Here is a 20,319-nt window from a genome sequence, read left to right on the forward strand (position 1 = left end):
AGTTTGCCGCTCTGAATGGCATATTGGACCCTCTCTCCGTAGCTAACTCCCCTGACATACTATTCACTCTATTTGGCCGATTTCTACTATGTTTTCAGCCATCCCGCGGGGCCTGGTAGAGGCTAGAAAATACTCACCACTGACGACATCGATGTCTAGCCGGAGGGCGATACCATCTCCACCCCAGGTCAGGGGAGCGATCTGAAGGAAGCGGGCCATGATGACAGACTCCAGGGTCAACACTTGGGTCCCACTGTCGTCACTGTTTCCTTCGCAAGTCTGGAGAATAAGCAACAACATGTGAGTAGAATTTACGGAATTTTTTCAACTGTTTGTTAATCAATATGGTAGAGATATCTCAGGATTATGCATATTTATCATGATTGATTCATATGTTGTTGTTGTTTTCAAATTTAGGTGGGCTGACTACGCTCTATCTGTAGCAAGAGGCTAGATAAAGGCTTTGACTTGACTTGAGATTACAGGTGGTGGGACATATTGGCAGCCTTTAAATAGCTCTAGTGACCTCAGTACGACAGTTATTTCCCAAGGTGTGGCCATCGGACTTTACATTTTTGCCACCGCGAACATGGAATGGACCCAATATCATTTTCTATAAGTGAAGTGGATTCTTTAACGCGTCCGGGGTGTGACTTTTCTCAAGCAATGGACCTCATAGAATCTAGGAAGTATGCCACACATGTTTCTTTACAGCAGTTGCTGGAACTTTACATTTATTGTATTGTTGTGACTCTTACTATGTCTTGACCGTCGCCGTCCTGGTACGTTAACCACGTGGTGCCATCGGCGCTGTACCGCAGGTAGTACGTCTGAACCCAGCGCCCGGCTGCACCCTGGATGGTCACCGAATACAGTTGGTACACTCGTCCCATGTCAATCTGCAGGTACTGATTCGCGTCGTTTGTAGCGGGAGCCCAGTAGGCGGCCGAACCGTCGTCGTATGTTTTCCCGATCACGGCGTACCCGGCACCGTGCTGCTCGTCGAGGACGGAAGACGCCGAGAACCATCCGAACTGGAAGTACCGCAGCAGCGACACCGAAGCTGCGGAAAGAAACATTAACTTATGCATGTCCGTTCAGCACTGACAGAATTCTGGAGTCAAAAATTTTAGGACATTTTTTTCTTCAAATCATCACCGTTTCCTCGGCAAGAGCTAGCTCAGATGTATCTGTTTGGAAACTAAAACTTTTAGTAATTCTATCAACTTTGATTGGTATTGCCTTAATGTCTACGGTCGGAAAATGAGGGAGATGGGAGGAGTTGTGCCTTCCACGGTGCCCTAATGACGACCTACACGTAGAACATCCTCAGGGAATAGATAGCACGTAGAGCTGGCGGCATCGCTGCGTCCTAAACTGAATTTGTGTTACGATTACCCTTGACTTTATAATGGGAATATCGTGCAAAACGTACAAGTATGACCAAAAGAGAACAAAACACACAAAGCTTAAAAAGATAAGTTTTTTGTCGATGGAATTCGTTGAGTGCTTTGTCAATTCGATCGGCCGCAGCGACGCCGCCAGCGTACCACGGGTCCAGTGAGAGGGGAGCTTAACTGTTTCTTACCTCCCTCAGCAACGCCTCCAATAAGACCTCCTGCAGCCACCCCTCCTGCAGCAGCTGCACCTGCAGCAGCTCCCCCTGCAGCAGACATACTCATGCCTCCATGTGCACCAGCTCCCCCTGCCGACATACTCATGCCTCCGCCTGCAGCTCCTCCAAAACTACCTCCACCTAACAAAACAGACCAACATTGTTTGACTGCAATCAACATTACACAACAACATTGTAGCACGAAGTTTACAAAAATGCCTAACAAGGCTGTAAAATATGAGTTAAAATATCTATATTTTTCGTATTTTGTAGAATAATAAAAGAAATAATTGTTTCATGTAACTTCCGTGCCAATGTCACATTTCGAATTCCTCTTTTTATTTTACATGAGAAGCAACATTAATAGAGCAATGTAAAGAACGGCTTATCTAAGCGATGCCAACTGCAATTCACATGTCATAACCGAAAAATATAAATAATATAATATAATAGTCTTTATTGCATATTCCCGCCCAAATGGGCTAAATCCACAAATGACTATATGTGGTCTATACGAAGCATAATGCAAAATATGAATTGATAAGATACTACATTCTAACATTGAAAAAACTAACAACAGACAAACTGTGGACTATTGCTAAAATAATGTTGATCACCTAGTACTTTCTTCTCTCTTTTTGAAACATTTGGAAACATGACTACATACTTTGTCTATTATATGTTCGTTCTTACATGACATCAGGTATAATATAAAAGTGTCCTGCTTTGACATTTTTTGCACATTTCTTGACTAAGTCTATTGTCTATAAACACAACACTATCAAATCCAACGTAAGTTGACAAAAGTATCTCATATTCAGTAACAATATGAGTACCTACCACCGACGGCGTTCATGTCCAGACGTACGGCGATACCCTCTCCCCCCCACGTCAAGGGGACGATACGAAAGAAACGAGCCGAGATGACCGATCGCAGAGTCTCGACCTGAATTCCACTGTCATCACCGTTGCCTTCGCAGGTCTGGAACAAGAGCATGAATAGACTTTATAGTGTTCTTATTTGTATCACGTATTACGTGACGTCGGCGTGGCGTAACGTTTAGAGCGTTGAACTTGGAATCAATAGGTCCCGAGTTCGATACTCACCATGCCCCGACGTTGTGCCCTTGGGAAAGGCACTTTACACTACCTTCCCGGACGGTGGAGTGACGCCCACCGAGGCTATTCGGCTAATCTGTCAAACTGTGCGCCAAAAAACACACTGCGGATTTGGTTGCCGATGTGCCAACATCTAGCACATTTGCCACAGAAAACCGTTAGGATATATAACATTATTTGTATCATAGTCTAAAGGACTAGTCTATGAATCGTTAGCATAAGATCTCGTATGTGTTAGAGAATGTTATCATATTATACTTATGCCTAACAAGGCTGTAAGATATGGGATAAAATATCTAATTTTTTGTATTTTGTAGAATAATGCTTTCACGTGACTTCAGCGCCCATGTCACATTTCGAATTCCTCTTTTTTATCATGAGAAGTAACATGAATAGAGCAATGTAAACATGCTCCAGCTAAGCGTACTTCCACCAGCTAAGCGTACTTCCACCAGCTAAGCGTACTTCCACCAGCTAAGCGTCCTTCTACCAGCTAAGCGTCCTTACACCTGAAGATGGCAAAATGTTCGACTGAAAACTCTGCAAGGAGGCCAAAGGAGGCCAAGATTCTAACTAGGAAAAGACATCTATTCTAGGATCCATACGACCGAAGGGAGGACTGGTGGAGGCTAAGAGATTATACTGTTGCTATACTTACTATGTCTTGACCATCGTCGTCTTGGTAGGTCGTCCACGTGGTGCCATCAGTGCTGTACTGCAGGCGGTACGTCTGAACCCAGCGCCCGGCTGCACCCTGGATGGTCACCGAGAATATTTGAAAGATTCCCCCCAGATCAATCTGGAGATACTGATTCGCGTCGTTTGTAGCGGGAGCCCAGTAGGCGGCCGAACCGTCGTCGTATGTTTTCCCGATCACGGCGTACCCGGCACTGTGCTGCTCGTCGAGAACGGAAGACGCCGAGAACCATCCGAACTGGAAGTACTGCTTCAGCGACACCGAAGCTGTGGAACGAGAGGCCGACAAGTTGTAATTTCTTTATATAGATCTATGTTAAGAAATTACAACTAGAATTATCGACGCCTCTAATAGCTTAGATAACCCTACTTGTTGATCCTTTCGTCTAGCAAAACAGTTATCAATTCGTTTCTATGTCTCTATGTCTTACCTCCCTCAGCAAGGCCTTCAAAGATACTTCCTCCTGATGAAGACCAGCTCCAGCTGCCTCCTCCTCTTCCTCCTGCTCCTCCTGCAGCTCCTCCTCCGGACATCCAGCCGTGTGCTCCTCCTCCTGCTCCTCCTCTTCCTCCGGACATGCTCCATCCATGTGCTTCTCCTGCAGCTCCTCCTCTTCCTGCAGCTCCTCCTCTTCCTCCGGACATGCTCCATCCATGTGCTCCTCCTGCAGCTCCTCCTCTTCCTCCAGCTCCTTCTCCTCCTCCGGACATGCTGAATCCATGTGCTTCTCCTGCAGCTCCTCCTCTTCCTGCAGCTCCTCCTCCTCCTCCTGCAGCTCCTTCTCCTCCTCCGGACATGCTCCATCCATGTGCTCCTCCTGCAGCTCCTCCTCTTCCTGCAGCTCCTTCTCCTCCTCCAGACATGCTGAATCCATGTGCTTCTCCTGCAGCTCCTCCTCTTCCTGCAGCTCCTCCTCCTCCTGCAGCTCCTTCTCCTCCTCCGGACATGCTGAATCCATGTGCTTCTCCTGCAGCTCCTCCTCTTCCTGCAGCTCCTCCTCCTCCTCCTCCTCCTGCAGCTCCTTCTCCTCCTCCGGACATGCTGAATCCATGTGCTTCTCCTACAGCTCCTCCTCTTCCTGCAGCTCCTCCTCCTCCTCCTCTTCCTGCAGCTCCTTCTCCTCCTCCGGACATGCTGAATCCATGTGCTTCTCCTGCAGCTCCTCCTCTTCCTGCAGCTCCTCCTCCTCCTCCTCCTCCTGCAGCTCCTTCTCCTCCTCCGGACATGCTCCATCCATGTGCTCCTCCTCCTCCTCCTCCGGACATGCCATGACCTGGTGGGAAATGACCCCAAGTTTATCTGTGTTAGCAGAAATCATGAAGTAAAGTTGAACTGTAGCACAAAAATTGGACTTTCCGCCTAACCAACTCCAGTCTTTGTTATTACAGGAATGAACAATACACTGCTTTTGTGACGTCACGTTATGCAGATGGGGCATTTGACTCTGCGAGGGTTGAATCATAAGTTGCAGAACGTTTATGGCGCCACCCGTCCCGGTTAAGTGTTAAGGGATGGATGCAAAAGGCTTCTTTCACTCCTCTTGCAAAAAAAAAAAGATTTTGTTATATTGCTCGTTCCTTGACAAAGATTGAAGTTGGACAGTCGAACATTTGGAATCCAATTCTTTTGTGTTGGACATTACATTTCCATTTTACATCAGAATGGCCCGATTTTTTAAGGCACAGTAATAGTGAGTGTTAGTGAGCTAGACGTAGTATTTCGAGAACGCAAACCTCCACCAAAGTAGACTTACCTGCGTAATATAATATGTAATATGCAATTTGACACCTTCCTTCAAGCAAGCTTCTACGAACATTGCAACTTTCCTTCGTGAGGTGCCATTGCCATGATTTAGCTTACAGGCAACCGAGACTACGTTTGCAAGCGACTAAAGCTTCTGTGCTACCCTTTGCGTGCCATGCATGGCCTCTAACTAGACGTCTACAGAACAGACTATGATGGCAGCTACGCAAAGATGCTATATGCCTCCGTCAACATCTCGTGGACAAAACATCCCACAAAGAAGTACACGAGCTCGTCAAGATGACGAGAGGCTGCGCATGCGTATACATTTCGTACAGTGGAGCATCTGGGGTCTCAAGCAAGAAGCTCTACATGCACCTGGCATCGTATGCACCTGGCATCGCTTCTCAATTAAGTGCTGTACTGCGTATTGCTACTGTCATGGGGAAAGGCTTAAATACCTCCTCCATGCTCATGGCTGTCGTGGCTGCCGTGGCCGCTGTGGTCCTTGCCGTGGCTGCCGTGGCCGCTGTGGTCCTTGCCGTGGCTGCCGTGGCCGCTGTGGTCCTTGCCGTGGCTGCCGTGGCCGCTGTGGTCCTTGCCGTGGCTGCCGTGGCCGCTGTGGTCCTTGCCGTGGCTGCCGTGGCTGCCGTGGCTGCCGTGGCTGCCGTGATCCTTGCCGTGGCCACTTTTACCGCCGCTGCCACTTTTGCCGCCGCTGCCACTTTTGCCGCCGCTGCCATCGCTGCCGCTTTTGCTTCTCCCTTCAAGTTCTGGGGAAAATAGCCACAGAGCACAATGCAATGAGGGTTTTAGGGCTAAATCTACTTCTCGCCAGAGCTAGAAGACTTCCGCCAAATCATACTTTTGGACATGAAACGAAAATAAATACCTTCGTCAAATCGTCCCGCCAATACTTGTACAAGTTGCCTGTATATTGATCAATGGTCCTGCTATGCCCAAAGTGATTAAAGACCCCAGTAAAACTATATAAATACGGGATAATGTAAGCTATAGGCTTCAGTATGCGCCTGGCAGCCATACAGTGCTCATCAGTGGAGGCCTGGCTGAGAAAGTTTACCATGTACAAGTTACTCTTCAAGTCATGTTTGAAATCTACAGATAACACATAAGAATTTGAAGTATGGCTACACATAAAGAAGTTAGCTTGAAGGACAGTTAGCCAAGAAATAAAGTAATGACAACACTGGCTTGCAATTTAGCTTTGAGACATTGGCTAGCAGTTATATGTACTGTTCTACAGAGCCCTATTCTATGCTGGTTACAACAACAAGAAGACGCAAAAAATCCCAAGTCATATTTCTAGACACACAACTACCTAGGCTAATGTTGGGAAGACATTGGAAATTTATATCCATTTAGACACTCTAACACAACGTTGACAGGGTCGATTTGAAAGTTTGAAAATTTGAACAAGGTTGACTTCCCCCAAACTGAAAGTTGTAGATAGCATTGTCTTTATTATCCAATCTGATTGAAATTTGCTTGGATTATGTGACTTTTTGATAGATATCTGGGCCATTCTGCATTGTTTGATACTGTTCATAGAAAAACCAGTACAGAAAAAAAGTTTGAATTCTCTGACAGTTATTATGGTAATCAGTCCCTGCTATTGTCCCAGGCTGGCAGACATCTAATCCTTTTATGAATGTATGTGGTTATGGGGGATTAATCCAGCCCTCAACCTGCTGGGCAGCTCACAGTAGGAGCACTCCCTTTACAACTTCCCCAGGGCAAGGTTTTGGTTCCTTTAAGAACACATGTCTGCGTGCAGAGGCAAACGTGCTCAAAATGCCTCATGGTTACTGCTGAGATTGCCTTTGCCAAACTGTTATCGCTACAGGCCATCCTGTACAAGTCAATGTTCCAAACAAGTCCCGAGAATTGAGAGTCAGTAACCTCGTCATATCCCCGAAGTCAAGAACGGGGACTTAAATTTCCAACATTTTAAGTCACAAAGAATGCTTAGGATATACGAAACTGAATGGCCAAAAGTGTTTAACTTGGATCTAGATATACACACTTCCGAGAAACAAAGACACCCATGGATTTACATAGATTATACTTTTTCAATCGACCAACATCCGACCAACCAACCAACCAACCAACCAACCAACAACCAACCAACCAACCAACCAACTAACCTACCAACCAACCAACCAACCAACCAACCAACCAACCAACAAAAAAATAGCAAACAGCAAACAGCGAACTTCAATTAAGGTCTCATTCATGAGTCTTTTCGCCCCATAGGCTTACCTGATATAAAACGTGTTTTGCATGGGCGCGTTCGTAATGAAGCTATAGGAAATGCACCAAGGTCATTCAGTCTATGTTGAGTACATTTACCCTAGACCCAGTGAACAAAATTACCAACAACCCGTAAGCATACAATTCCTTTTTATGGCAATTACAAACGGCACTTAGCTACACCCCCCCAAAAAGGCACTTTCCAGCTGTAAGCGCACGGCCTCATCACCCAACATGCCGGGCTGTGTGATGTCATACCTCGCGCGCGGCTGCCGAACTTTACCTGCTGTAATTTCTTCAGTTACAAACAAGCTTTCATCGGTTTGACGCTTGAGATCAGTTGGGCTGGCTAAAAGGTATTTTCCCACCGATATAAACACACGTTCATGCAGCTGTTTATTTTTGGGGGGTACGGACTTTCAAAATTTAGAGTCTACACGCGGAGTGACACATGAAAGAGACCTTAAGACATAACTTCTTTGCCGGAGATGAGTAAGAAATTAAAATCACTTAAAGATAGGCAAAATTAAAGACCCACTATGTAGTTTTAGGCCAATACAGAAAGTAGATTTTCCTACTGTTTCTTTGCATAGCAAGCTTTATCAACTCTATAAAATTGCTTACCGATATTCAGGAAGGGAGGTTACAACATTACTGCACCATACAAACAACTTTAAAAAACTGTTATCCTCCATCCAAAACAACACACAGTGTGAAACTAACACATGGCCACACATGGCTTCTGTACTTCTTATTAGGCTGACCGCCCAGTGGGGTGCCTGTTTACAGTTCACCAGTTTCTGTAAAAAATCATCCTTACCGGAGTTCTTGCAGTTTTGAAGGGAAAATAACCACACTTTATTGATACCCTTCAAAGTAGACTCTCTAGAATAAATTAATAGTTGTATGCCCTCTTGGAAAAAGATATGAGTGTTTCCAAAGAAGAAGAGCTTCATGACATCTGGCAGTCTAAAATGTGCCTAAGTGATTGGACCACCATGGGGGTCCTCCAGTGCACTGGGATGTTGTTGTTTATCTACTATTGAGGTGGTGTCCGGGAGTTTTTGTTTTGTTTTTGTACAGTTCACAAACACCCAAAATAGACGAAATAATGAAGAAAATATGCTGAAAAGGGGTTGTACATGTCAGTACCTGCTATTAACATTAAGATTTGTTCACAATAATATTTTCAATTTTTGGGCCAAAATCCTACATAGTGGGCCTTTAAGCTAGAATATGTCGTAAGCCATAGCAGATGTATCAAATATACAAAACACAAACCGTTCAATGTTTATCCTACACAATATGGCGCTTGGAGGAAATTGACAGAAAATGTCAAAGAAATATTCTAAAACTATGAACAAAAGGCTCTCTTATTAATCAGTTTTGTTATGTCGAGTAAAGGTTGTGACGTTTTACCCAGATGGAAGTCAAGTTGGACAAAGATGACATCATTAACGGCAGTGAAAGGCAACCAAAGCAATATTACGGCTGAAAAATGGAAAAAAAATGCTGAAATATTTTTGCTAGAGCTATTTACCATCTCTGTTTAGCATTTTTCTGTAATAACTTCATTCTTTGAGCATTCTAAAACTGCGCAAACCGTGCCGTACGATGATCAGACAGAAAAGAAATGATCATACACCTTCATCCCTTTTGTCGTTTTCCAGTCCGTCCTTCAGGGCCTCATCCAGCGCAGATAGCTCCCTGAGTAGCTCATCTTCAGACAGATAACGTCGCACACGGTTGGCATTGTGCACACCTGTGAACGGTAAAACGAACAGTAGCATGTAATAGCAATAGAATACAATAGAATATACAACTTTTTAGCTTCCCATTTGCTTTACACATGAACGCCTTTCAAGAGTTGCTCCTCTTCAAGGAGAGACCCGACATCAAAGGTGGGTCTTTCTATCGTTCAGTACACTTTGCCAAAACATAACATTGATAACCTGCTTTCCATATTAATAACATTGTTCAGCAGCAAATTATGAACAGAAGAAAAAAAAGTCTGTGAGTGTATCATTTGTTTTGATATAGGATACCTATTATGGGATATCGTACCTGGAAGAATTGGAAATTGTCCACGTTTGCACAATTGTTTTAGATGGACGGTTTAACGCTTTGTTGTTTTCTGTTGAAGCACAAACGCCTCACCTGCGTCTAGTGAGGAAATAGCAATAACACCAAGATAGATGTAGATGTGTACATGTGAGTGGCATCATGAAATAGGTGTTAGATGCCTTTTCCATGGTAAGAACATCGGGGCCTGCCAGGAATTCGAACCCAGAAGCTTTCAACTCTAAGTTAACAAGCCTCGCCACAAGAACACCTTAACAAGCTATCAACATAAAACTTGTATATAGTTACTGTATAACAATTCACCATCTGTAGAACGACAGCCCTGAATTTTGCCGTACATTCACTATGTTTCGCGGGACTGTATTTCGAGGTAGGAGTGCAAGGTAGATTTTTGTAGCGTTTCAAGTTTACGATTGGAATACTACAATACAGAGTACAGTAATGATACGAAGGACACACTAGTCTTGGTGTCATAAATTTGCAGAAGAGAGATCACCGAAAAAAATACAATCAAAGAGACTTTCAGAGTGGTAGCTATTTTGGTACATAAGGCTTCAGCCTGTCTAGTATAAGATATACGGGCCCGACGAATCGCCGACTCAGTTTCTGTGACAATGTCAATGTTAGGGATCTTGTTAGGGGCTACTGCGAAATTTAGTCCTTTGGAAAGTAGGGATTTCTTTGGTTCTGTAAGAGTATGACTACTCAGGTTCTTAACCCACCTCTCGTCTGTTCTACTCGGTGTTGTGGCTTTAGGTTTAGAACTGCTAGGGGGTCTACGCGTTGAACTTTCAGGCACTTGGGGTAATGTACTGCCCACCACCACCACCCCCGGACGAAGAACATTTAGTTACTGTACTAAAACAACAGTAGCTAATTGAAATATTAGCATAAACCTTGTCTTGAATTAATCTTCTTTTGCAGACTACGTCAAGACAGCCTAAATTGTCTTAACCTCATTAACATATCTATTCAGAGTTTTGGTATAAAATCTGGTTTTCCAGTCCTATCGTTAGTCATTGACGAAAGATAGCGGATGCTGTCTGAAACGTCTGACTGTTTCAAAATCTTATCCAGTTGCTTGAGTAACTATTTTTGGCGTAACTTGCTACCTGGATGTCTAACCTTCATCAACGCAACGCAAATATTTCAAGATGTACAGTATCGAGTCTGCACTATGATGACCTATGAAGTGAGTGCTTAAGTGGGCGTCGCCTTAAGTAGATTATTAACACCCCGTGCACATGAGCAGGTACGTTTAGTTGTCTGCAAAGTATCTATGCGTTACTAAGCTCGTAAAGTCATAGACTCTATCAGCCTCCGCGGGTCGCTGGGAAAATAGTAGAAATTGGCCAAATAGAGTCAATATGAAGGGAGTCGGCTATGGAGATAGGGTCCAATAATGCAACCCTAGCGGCTGCGAATGTTACCCTCCATGGCCAAAGTCCCCCGGCAAATGTTCTCCCTATAGCCGGCGCGGTTAGTCTGGTAGAGACTAGTTAAGTCAGACGATGAAACGGAGTGAGCGTGAGAAGTACACACATCAGAATTATATATTCTGTGTTTCGTTCAGTGCATAATACGTATAAAATCGAGCATAGTGTGTACATCACTTCACAACAAGTAGTTACGATTAAAAACCCACAAAAATACCACCATGCGTGTTTGTAATTGACCCACCAATCAAAAAACGAACCAACAATGAATCAACTAACCAACCAACAAACAAACAGACCAACAAACAAACAAGCTAGCAAAAAAACAAACCGGACCTAAATGTGCGTAATGATTGCAATTTATCCGAGCCGAAAACATATCTACTAAAGCACAAATTTGACGAAAATTTCACAATACGCAATTTATTAGATTACCAAAATCAACGTGTAAATGATATTTTACACGTCGAATTAAATTTAACTGAGCAATTCATTCTCTTTAATTTCTTTCCTCGACCATTTTATAATTTCAGCTTGAAATGTAAACAACCATTCTTGCATTTTCGTCGGAATATTGCCAAATCAATGTAAACTTATTCAAAAAAAGACAGAGCTTAGGCTTGTTCCCTCATATCTGCGTTGATATTTTCTCAATGCCATCGTTCTATGCATGAACAGCAATTCTATTCATCATCCTATAAAGTTATAACTTATTTGTTATGATCATACATTTCTGAGGCGAACGCCATTGTAGACTATGTGAGTGGGTCGCAAAATAAAAGTGCCCGAATTTCCCTCGATCATATTATGCTCGTTATTTTGTATAACTAGCAGTATGTATTATAGCATCGAAAATTTTTTTTTACCTTAAGATGTTCTACTAGTTCCTCATTTGTGAATAATGTTGAAATCCATAAAGCGATAACACAGTTAAGAATTAGTAGCCATAGATTGAATATAGAAACAGGTAGATAATTTAATGTAGCTCCTGACCAAAGGTTTTGTCCATTCTGCCCAAATCAAATTGAAGATGAGTTTCACTTTATTATGGGATGCTCTAAATATGATGCCCTACGCGATAAGGTATTCACCTTTATCAATTCAAGTACCTCAGATTTTGAGACGTTCAATGCTACAGATAGATTTGACTATATATTAAGATGCAACAGCTCACACAGTGGTAAAATAGGCAAGTATATAAAAGATTGTTTTATAATTAGAAAAAATAATGATACTCAGAATTAGCCCAACTTGAATCATGTAAAACCTAAGATAGTTATTTTGTTGTAGTGAATAGTTTTATTCCATATATGTCTTGTTCTATGTTAACTTCTATTGCCATACTTTGTACCTGCTACAATAGTCGCGCAATAAAGTTCTTCTTTGTGGTGATAATCCTTTTGTGCGATGAACACCATGGCTAATTTTGTGGATTTGTAGGCCAAATGAAGGACTAAATTTTCCCTGATACTAGTGTTTAAAAGAATGACATTGACAAATATAAATGGAGATGTGGTCGGCCAAAATTAGCTTTTTTGACAGTTTTATCATGATAGTCGTGGCGTCGTGTTGGTGGAATGGTTAGGGTGTTTGGTTTGGGCCTGGATTCAAATCTCCTGACCGATGTGATGAAATGTACGTTTTTCGACTCGTACGACTTTCGACTTTTCGGACGAGTTTCCTCACTCCATCCAGGTATATAAACGGGTACCTGACTTCGGTTGGGAGGTAAAATGCGGTGGAAGGAGATGGTTGTGCTCCGCCTTCCAATTCAGTCCCTTGACACAGTAGATAACAACCCACTGCCCCTACGGCCTCAGTACTCCTCAGTACGAACCTGGTGTAATAAGCCATGAGGCGGTTTACTGGGTATACAATACAAACAAGCAAACAAACAAATTTGGCCGGGTCCCTAGCCAAAGACGAAAAAGGCACCGCGATATTACGTTCCTCTCACTTAATGTGCAGACAACTCAGATAGGGTAGCTTGTTCCTTGCCGGAGGGAAGGCGTATCCTTGTAAAATCTGTACTCACTCATCGACTTAACGCTATGCGTTCCAGACAACACAGATAGTCAGTCAGACGCACGCTACCGCCCCAGGGAAGGTATGGCAGTACACCCGGGATACCTTAAACGGTTCGACCTTTTTTTTACGATCGTTGCTTACAACATTTTACAGAATCTACAGGCGTTACCCACAATTTCTGTCTAAGGAGTTGCTCAAGTTTTTTTTCGGAGGAAGTAAATTACCGCCCGTATTTTAAAGAAGTCGTACGTTAAGTTACTAAAACGTGTCAACTTTGCAGTGTCTATAACCTTTTCCACTGCCGAGGGCAAATATGCCAGGGGACGAATCTAGAAGTACATATGGATCTCTATACAGATATATATCACAATGAAATCACTGACTTCGTCTGAGATTCCAAACAATGTTGGCTAAACAACCAAATGCAAGTCTTTCATAGGAACTGCTAACTTGATCGCGTGCAATAAAGCGACAGAATGATCACGAAAATATCCATACCCTTTCCACTGCAGAGGTCAAACATGTAGATAACAGATACCACAGTATCAAAACACCACCAACTTCTAAAAACAGCGTTGACTAAATTACCAAATAACTGTTTGGTTGTAGGCATTTTAAACTTATTTACCATCTATTTTTCTTTACGCATTCCAAACTCACTTTCCTACATTTTTCAGACCCATACGAATAAAACGTGATTTGTCTTTGCAAGCGATTACCCATGAACGCTAGGATATACAACACTCTCCCCACCCTATAGCCTAGATTAGAAAAGGCATACTTAATCTTTCTCGATTTACAATAATTCAAAATTGTTAGCCTTAAGCTACAAATGTCAAAAAAATGTTACAAGTTAGTCGCTCAAATTCTGCCTCATTGTGCACAAAATTCATCGATATAATATCTAAGATGTTTTTGATACCGTCAAGTAATGTATTTGTGGGACACCATTGCCCGCACTTCTATACTGAAGTGTATGTGCCTGTTTGTGTTTCGACGATGAAACTAGTGACATGTAAATTGTTGTCATTTTTCTATACTCTCGGCTTGATTTTGAAGTCTTTTTATGCGTTTTTGTCGGGTTTTCTATTGTGTGAGGTTTTTTTTTTTCGTTAGCTATGCAGTTTATTTGACGTAGAAATTAAGCCGGAGCCAAAACTCTGCTTGGAGAGTAATTTTTCTAAGCGCTGACACGAAAATCATTTTTTTAATAACAAATGAAAACATGTTTGTCTCGGGTTCACACTGCTAGTAAGGCTAACATGACACAATCTAATACCAAGCAGAATTAAAGGCATCCAGGGCATTTTATGAGGCTAGACAACTGGAAATATTCTAGTTGCTGTAATCTTTATGAATTTGGCATTTAATGCCACTGTCTACCACATATGCGTGCGGATATCTTATCAAAAGTGCTCAAAAGCGGCACAAAAATAAGCTACATGGTGATATTTTAGTTTCACGCGCCTAGTGTAAATAGACCGACACCATAGCCCCGCCCACCGCCGTCAAAACGTAGAAATGCAAAATTAATACATAGAAATGCAAAAATTTGACGGACATGAGTCACTCTATCATTGGTCAGGATTAGTCTATTAGGGCTTGGATTTTCTATCAGTTCTCATCACACAAAGACATCGCATCTTTGCTCCTTGAATGTCGATATGTAATGGTAAAGTGTTATTGAAACTTACTATGTGTAGGAATGACTAGAAATTGGAGTTTTAAGCCTCATAAAATGCTCTGGATGCCGGCGCTTTTAAACCCTTGTTTTTACAGGACATTTGTCCAATCTAAGGACGACAAAAACTCGCATTTGGTCGGAAACCTTACAGACTATCGCGAATCATAGCATATAGTATTTTCCCCGGCCGTTTCGCCGCGGTCAGATTCGTCGAAGGCCGTCGTAAGATTATCAAATTGATATCTATAGCCGGTATAACCGCCATTCGGCGTTACACACCAGCTTCGGATGTCGTAGGGTTTTCAAGCTGGCTTTATCAGAAGTAGCCCCCAACAAAAATCAAAGTAAACATTTTCATAACAAGACAGCTAAGTTGTGCAGGAGACATGCATGACTATACCAAAAGTGCCATTAGTTTTCGATCGTGAGACGAATCGGACCTAGCCCCTACGCCTATCTCCACTACGGGTATGTCCACACGGACCAAGAAATATCATCTATCATCTTTTAGATGAACTTGAGCGAACTTGAGCGAAGTATTTCTTACCTGGGACTGAGTTGACGGTCCACACCCCCAGCAGTAGAGTCAGACACACGACGTAGAACCTCATGGTGGTGCCCCAAGTGTGGTCTCGGCTGCGTCTGACTGTCGGGCGGTGGGTAGCCTTGTTAGGACCGCTGGAAAAAGTGGGCGGACCGGCTTAACAGCCATGGTGGGCTCTGATACGAGGCCTAAAGGCACGCCTGGGGTAGGGGCAATGGGGTTAGCTGGCAACGCCTGTTCGTTACCAAACAATCTTTGTAAAAGTTGACTCACGAACGATATTCAATTGTTAGCTGGGCTAGATTGACTTTAAATTTTTCATCAGCTGTTGTTGCAGTCCACGGGAATAAGTCTCTTTGAGTTGAAGTTCGGAATTGAGAGAGCACATATCAAGGACCTTTAAATAAAGATGTAAGAACGCTGCTGTCTGTAGTAAAGCAACGACTTTTCCAAACGACCCCCGACCTCGTAAGAAAAAACAACTCAAAATTACAGCGCTATCACAGAAACAAATACTCTACCGGTAAAAAGATCATCTTTTGTGCGCCAATTTACAATTCGTTTATATGTTCTTAATTCACAAAAGATGCAACCACTTATGTTAAGTCTTCTACAAGTGGCCAACGATTAGTATTTCACAAGTATCTATAACGATGTATTGTTTGGTGGAAGTCATGCGTGAAGTCAAATGCAGACAACTTGTGGTTGCATGACACAAACGTTTTCACCCTTTAAAGTTTGTGATTTCAGAAGGGTGTGAGCGTACGCCTTGCTTGTATGTGTATTTGATCAGAAAAGGTGCATTATACACTTCGCACACGTGTGTATAAATCTTATTTGACTAGGTAATTATCAGACAATGGATACGGGGTCTTTAACCTGAACGCTGCAAATGTTAGACACGCGGTCGGTCGCTATCTGTAAATGCATTTAAGGTCGCGTGGTTTTTATTTCGCGCTAAGGGGAAAATTGAGTGTTTGCGGTGGTTTTAAGTTTAAGCCAGCGCTATAGTCACATACTGCAACAGTATTGGATAAAAATGTTCGCGATGAAACGGTCTACGCGAAAACCGCGAACATAAAACCACTGCGAACATTTCTGCATTTACAGTAACACGCGAGTCGCCATTTTAACACTAGCTGGACAAGTGGTAGCAGGGAGAAGGTTAAAAATACCAAATAGACACATCTTCATTTCTTTCATCGTAAGTTCTCTCAGGAGCGTGAAGTTAGTGATTTCAGAAGGGTGTATATATTAAAGAAGGGTGTATACATTTAAGAAGGGTGCATACGTTCATTTAACAAGGGTGTATACATTTAAAAGAAAGATGTACATTTAATGAGATATCTAGATTTTTTGTATGGATTTCTAATAAGTTCATTACCAAACAACCCTGTGGAAAAAGTTGACGTGTGAAGAATATCCATTTTTCAGCTTTTCTGGCTAAACTAACTACTAGTTAAGTTGAATATCGTCGTAGTCCATGAGATAATGTCACATTAAGTTCAAAATTGATAGCACTTTTAAATGAAGATGTAAGAACGCTGCCGTCTGCAGTAAGACAGCGATTATTCCAACACCCCCCCCCCGTCGAAAAGTACCATAAACTTACAATAGTATGACGAGGGAAGCACATAAATACCGGTAAAAATTATCTCTTTGTGCGACAATTTAGAATTCCTTTAATTGTTCAAATTTACAGCATATAACTTTTTATGTTAACTCTTCTACAAGTGACCAAGAATTAGTATTTCACAAGTATCCATGGCAATGTTCTGTTTGGGGTAAATCTTGTCTGAATACAGATGCAGAAAACTAGTGGTTGCGTGACACAAACTTTTTCAACCTTGAAACGATGTCCACTCTATATGCCATTACATTGCCATTGCAAAATCAAGCTAAAAGTTTGTGATTTCAGAAGGGTGTATACATCTGTTGTATAGAGTTCAGTGCACGTGGTCAGCCTGAAATAAAGGTGTGTTATATATTTCCAGTACCTATATGTACATGCGTGTTACTCTCCAAGCAGAGGAGTGGTTCCGTCTGGTTTTTGACGTGTTTTTCGGCGTTTTTGTCGGGCTTTCTACTTTGTCATGTTTTTTTTGTTTTTTTTTTGTCTAATAGAGACCAAAAAAAAAACATGACAAAGTCTAATAGAGACAACAACAAAAAACATGACAAAGTATAAAACGTAACCCGACAAAAACGCCTGAAACACGTCAAAAACCAGCCGGAACCCCTCCTCTGCTTGGAGAGTATGTGCGTGTGTCTCATATCTTCAAGTAATGACCAGACAATAGATTCGGGGTCTTTAACCTAAGGCTGACTCAACAGGTCACGCGGCAAATGTTAGGTACGCGGTTGATCAACTCGTGGTCCTCGAGTTTTTACAATAAGACCATTCACGTGGAGCTGATATAACCTCGTCCCTGCTATGTAGCCTGGAAACCATACCATCGGGGGCTCCTCGATATCTCTACGGCGCTCGGAGTGACCCCGCCCGCCCAGACAGCTTAGTCCGGTCGGGGTGTGTTTACGGCCTTGGATTAGATTACGTCGCCACCTTATTGTATTGTATTGTATTGTATTGTATTGTACTGTACTGTACTGTATTGTATTGTATTGTATTGTATTTAGTAAGTAAGGATATTAAGTTTTCTTCTATATTTCTATTTTGTATCATGTTTAACAGTTGTTGCCATACTTTGTACCGTGTACAATTGTCGTGCAAATAAAGTTCTTCTTCTAAAAGAGATACATATTCACGTAATTTTATTCCGGAGCTTGCATCATGTTTTCCTTTAAATGGTGATTGTACCTTCATGACAATTACGCAACTGACGTCTACAATACTGGAGGGTTAAAGCTGCTAGGAATATTTGACTTTGTACAGGAAGTTACAGTCACGTATTGGGCTGTAACATAACATGCAAAAATAACTTTACCGTCATATGTTACAATTTCGCCCTGGTAGTGTTAAGGAAGATGATGGGTTGGTTAAGTGTTTACAATTGTCTCCATGAAAGCATAGACAAATCGATAAGAAATTAAAGGCTCACAGTATACTGACATCACATACAAAAATCAGATACACTTATACGCCCTGAGACATAATGATCAAAATGTTGAAACGGACACTAGATCAGGCTATTGAATGTTGAAAGTAATGTGCGTAGCTACATTCTTGGTCATAAAAATCCTACTTGGTGCGCTGTTGTTAAAGGAAACCCAAGCAATACTAGGGCCCAAAAATTGAAATTTTGAAAGTCGACTTATCTAGTCATTTCTTTGCATGATTAGTTCAAACAACACTATCACAATGTATAGCAACGTCCATGATGAAAAAAATATGACTTCGTTGTAATGTGAGAACTCACTGAAAATTGTGGCCGGGTTTTTTGTAGGCTCGTAAAACTAAGGGGATCATCGTGCGGCACGATTTTGCGTGGTTTTAAAATGCTCAAAGTATTACGCAAATGTACTAAACAATGTTAGTAAATGTCACTACCATAAAGATTTCAACATTTTGTTTATTTCCATTTTTTTGGGCCCTAATATTGCTTTGGTTGCCTTTAAATGGAGACTGGTATATCAAGAGGGCGTAACAAGGTGCAGACAACTTGTTTGGAAAAGGCGTTTCCGTGTGCATGTGTTTGAATGACGGGTATGAGTTACTTAATGTGCACACTGAAGACAACTCATGGACATGAGCACCAGGTGCGCCCAGCGACACCCCGATGTGTAAAGGGCATGTTGGTCACATGTGACACGCAGTTGTCTGTGCTTTATGGCTGTGTGTAATACATTCCATACAAACAGTTGTACACAAGGAGGACGAATGATCTCCCTGAAGGTTTACGCATACAGGCTTTGGTTCTCAAATATAAATTTTCACCCCAAGAATGTTAAGGTTTTTCTGCTTGTGACTGTGTGTGTGTATATATATATATATATTATGCCTGTGTGTGTGAGTGTATGTGTCTATATATGTGTTTGTACGTGTGAATATACATATATATATATATTTCTGTGTGGCCACGTGTGTTTGTGTATATACCGTGGCGAAGCCGCATTGCACTACCACTAGCTACTTGAAAAAGCATTATGCTTCACCTCAATTGAGGATGCCTGCTTTACCTTTGTAAATATATATATATATATATATATATATATATATTTATATTTATATATATATATATATATACATATGTGTGTGTGTGTGTGTGTGTGTGTGTGTGTGTGTGTGAGTGTGTTTGTTTGTGTGTGTGTGTATGTGCGAATGCTGATAATCAGTGCTTTTGATTTCAGTCTGTGAGAATGAAAGGGTCGCAAATCAGTGTGGGTAAGGTGGACTCTACCTTCCCTGATTCCCATCTTCCCAGCTTCGGGAATTCGAGTATTCAATTTCATCGTATATACACAAACTGTTACGTTTGTCTTTCTTCCTATACCTTAAAGTTACAATCATTATATAGACGATCGTGAACATTGTTATTAATCATACATGAATCATACAAGAGACAAGTAAGGTCTTCCTAAACAATACAGCAATGTCTTCAAGGGTCAGTCAGGGCGTATCAATCATACTCACTGTCACAGGAGTGCAAATGACTAAGAGGCACATGCGGTGTACACTCTTCAAAATGTCTTAAACAAAGGCTGAAATGTCAACTTGGGTGTAAAAAAGATCATATCGTCCCATGTTTCCTGTTAACTCCCTTTTCAGACAAGTCACAAAAGTTTGGTCCTCCCATTTAATCCTTGGCGATGTACTCAGGTGAAAAATGTCAGCTTGAACGCTTTGATCAGATTATTCTAACTGGCTTCACCTCACATGTTAGAGTCGTCTGCCTCTCCGCGTCTTGTCATGCCCTGGTCCATAGAACGAGGACAGGGCTATCACCTTCCAAACCTGTATCAGTTCATTGTCATTCCTTTGTGTTGACAATGTTGTCATTGAAACCTCATATGGATGATTGAATGCTTATAAAAATTGTTTTAAAAGGTAGCTTTCACACATTGCAGTTTTTAAGCTGTAAACTGATATTTTGTTCAACACACACACACACACACATAGACAGACACACACATCGACAGACA

The 20,319-nt window shown here is 42.0% G+C and overlaps 1 protein-coding gene across 1 annotated transcript in view; it reads right to left on the reverse strand.

Annotated features, from left to right (window-relative positions):
• LOC136449252 (uncharacterized) overlaps positions 1–15,352 on the reverse strand; it is a 65,230-nt gene extending 49,878 nt beyond the window's left edge. Inside the window, exons 1-9 of the mRNA XM_066449201.1 lie at positions 15,223–15,352; positions 9,091–9,207; positions 5,636–5,947; positions 3,862–4,704; positions 3,393–3,697; positions 2,456–2,597; positions 1,589–1,756; positions 759–1,063; positions 138–279 (exon numbers count right to left, since the gene is read on the reverse strand). Of these exons, the coding sequence (XP_066305298.1) occupies positions 138–279; positions 759–1,063; positions 1,589–1,756; positions 2,456–2,597; positions 3,393–3,697; positions 3,862–4,704; positions 5,636–5,947; positions 9,091–9,207; positions 15,223–15,286 (2,398 nt within the window). The 5' untranslated portion in view covers positions 15,287–15,352. The remainder of the gene's footprint in view (positions 1–137; positions 280–758; positions 1,064–1,588; positions 1,757–2,455; positions 2,598–3,392; positions 3,698–3,861; positions 4,705–5,635; positions 5,948–9,090; positions 9,208–15,222) is intronic.
• Between the last annotated feature and the right edge of the window lie 4,967 nt (positions 15,353–20,319).

Source organism: Branchiostoma lanceolatum, chromosome 1 (genome assembly GCF_035083965.1).
Source record: "Branchiostoma lanceolatum isolate klBraLanc5 chromosome 1, klBraLanc5.hap2, whole genome shotgun sequence".
Classification (NCBI taxonomy): domain Eukaryota; kingdom Metazoa; phylum Chordata; class Leptocardii; order Amphioxiformes; family Branchiostomatidae; genus Branchiostoma; species Branchiostoma lanceolatum.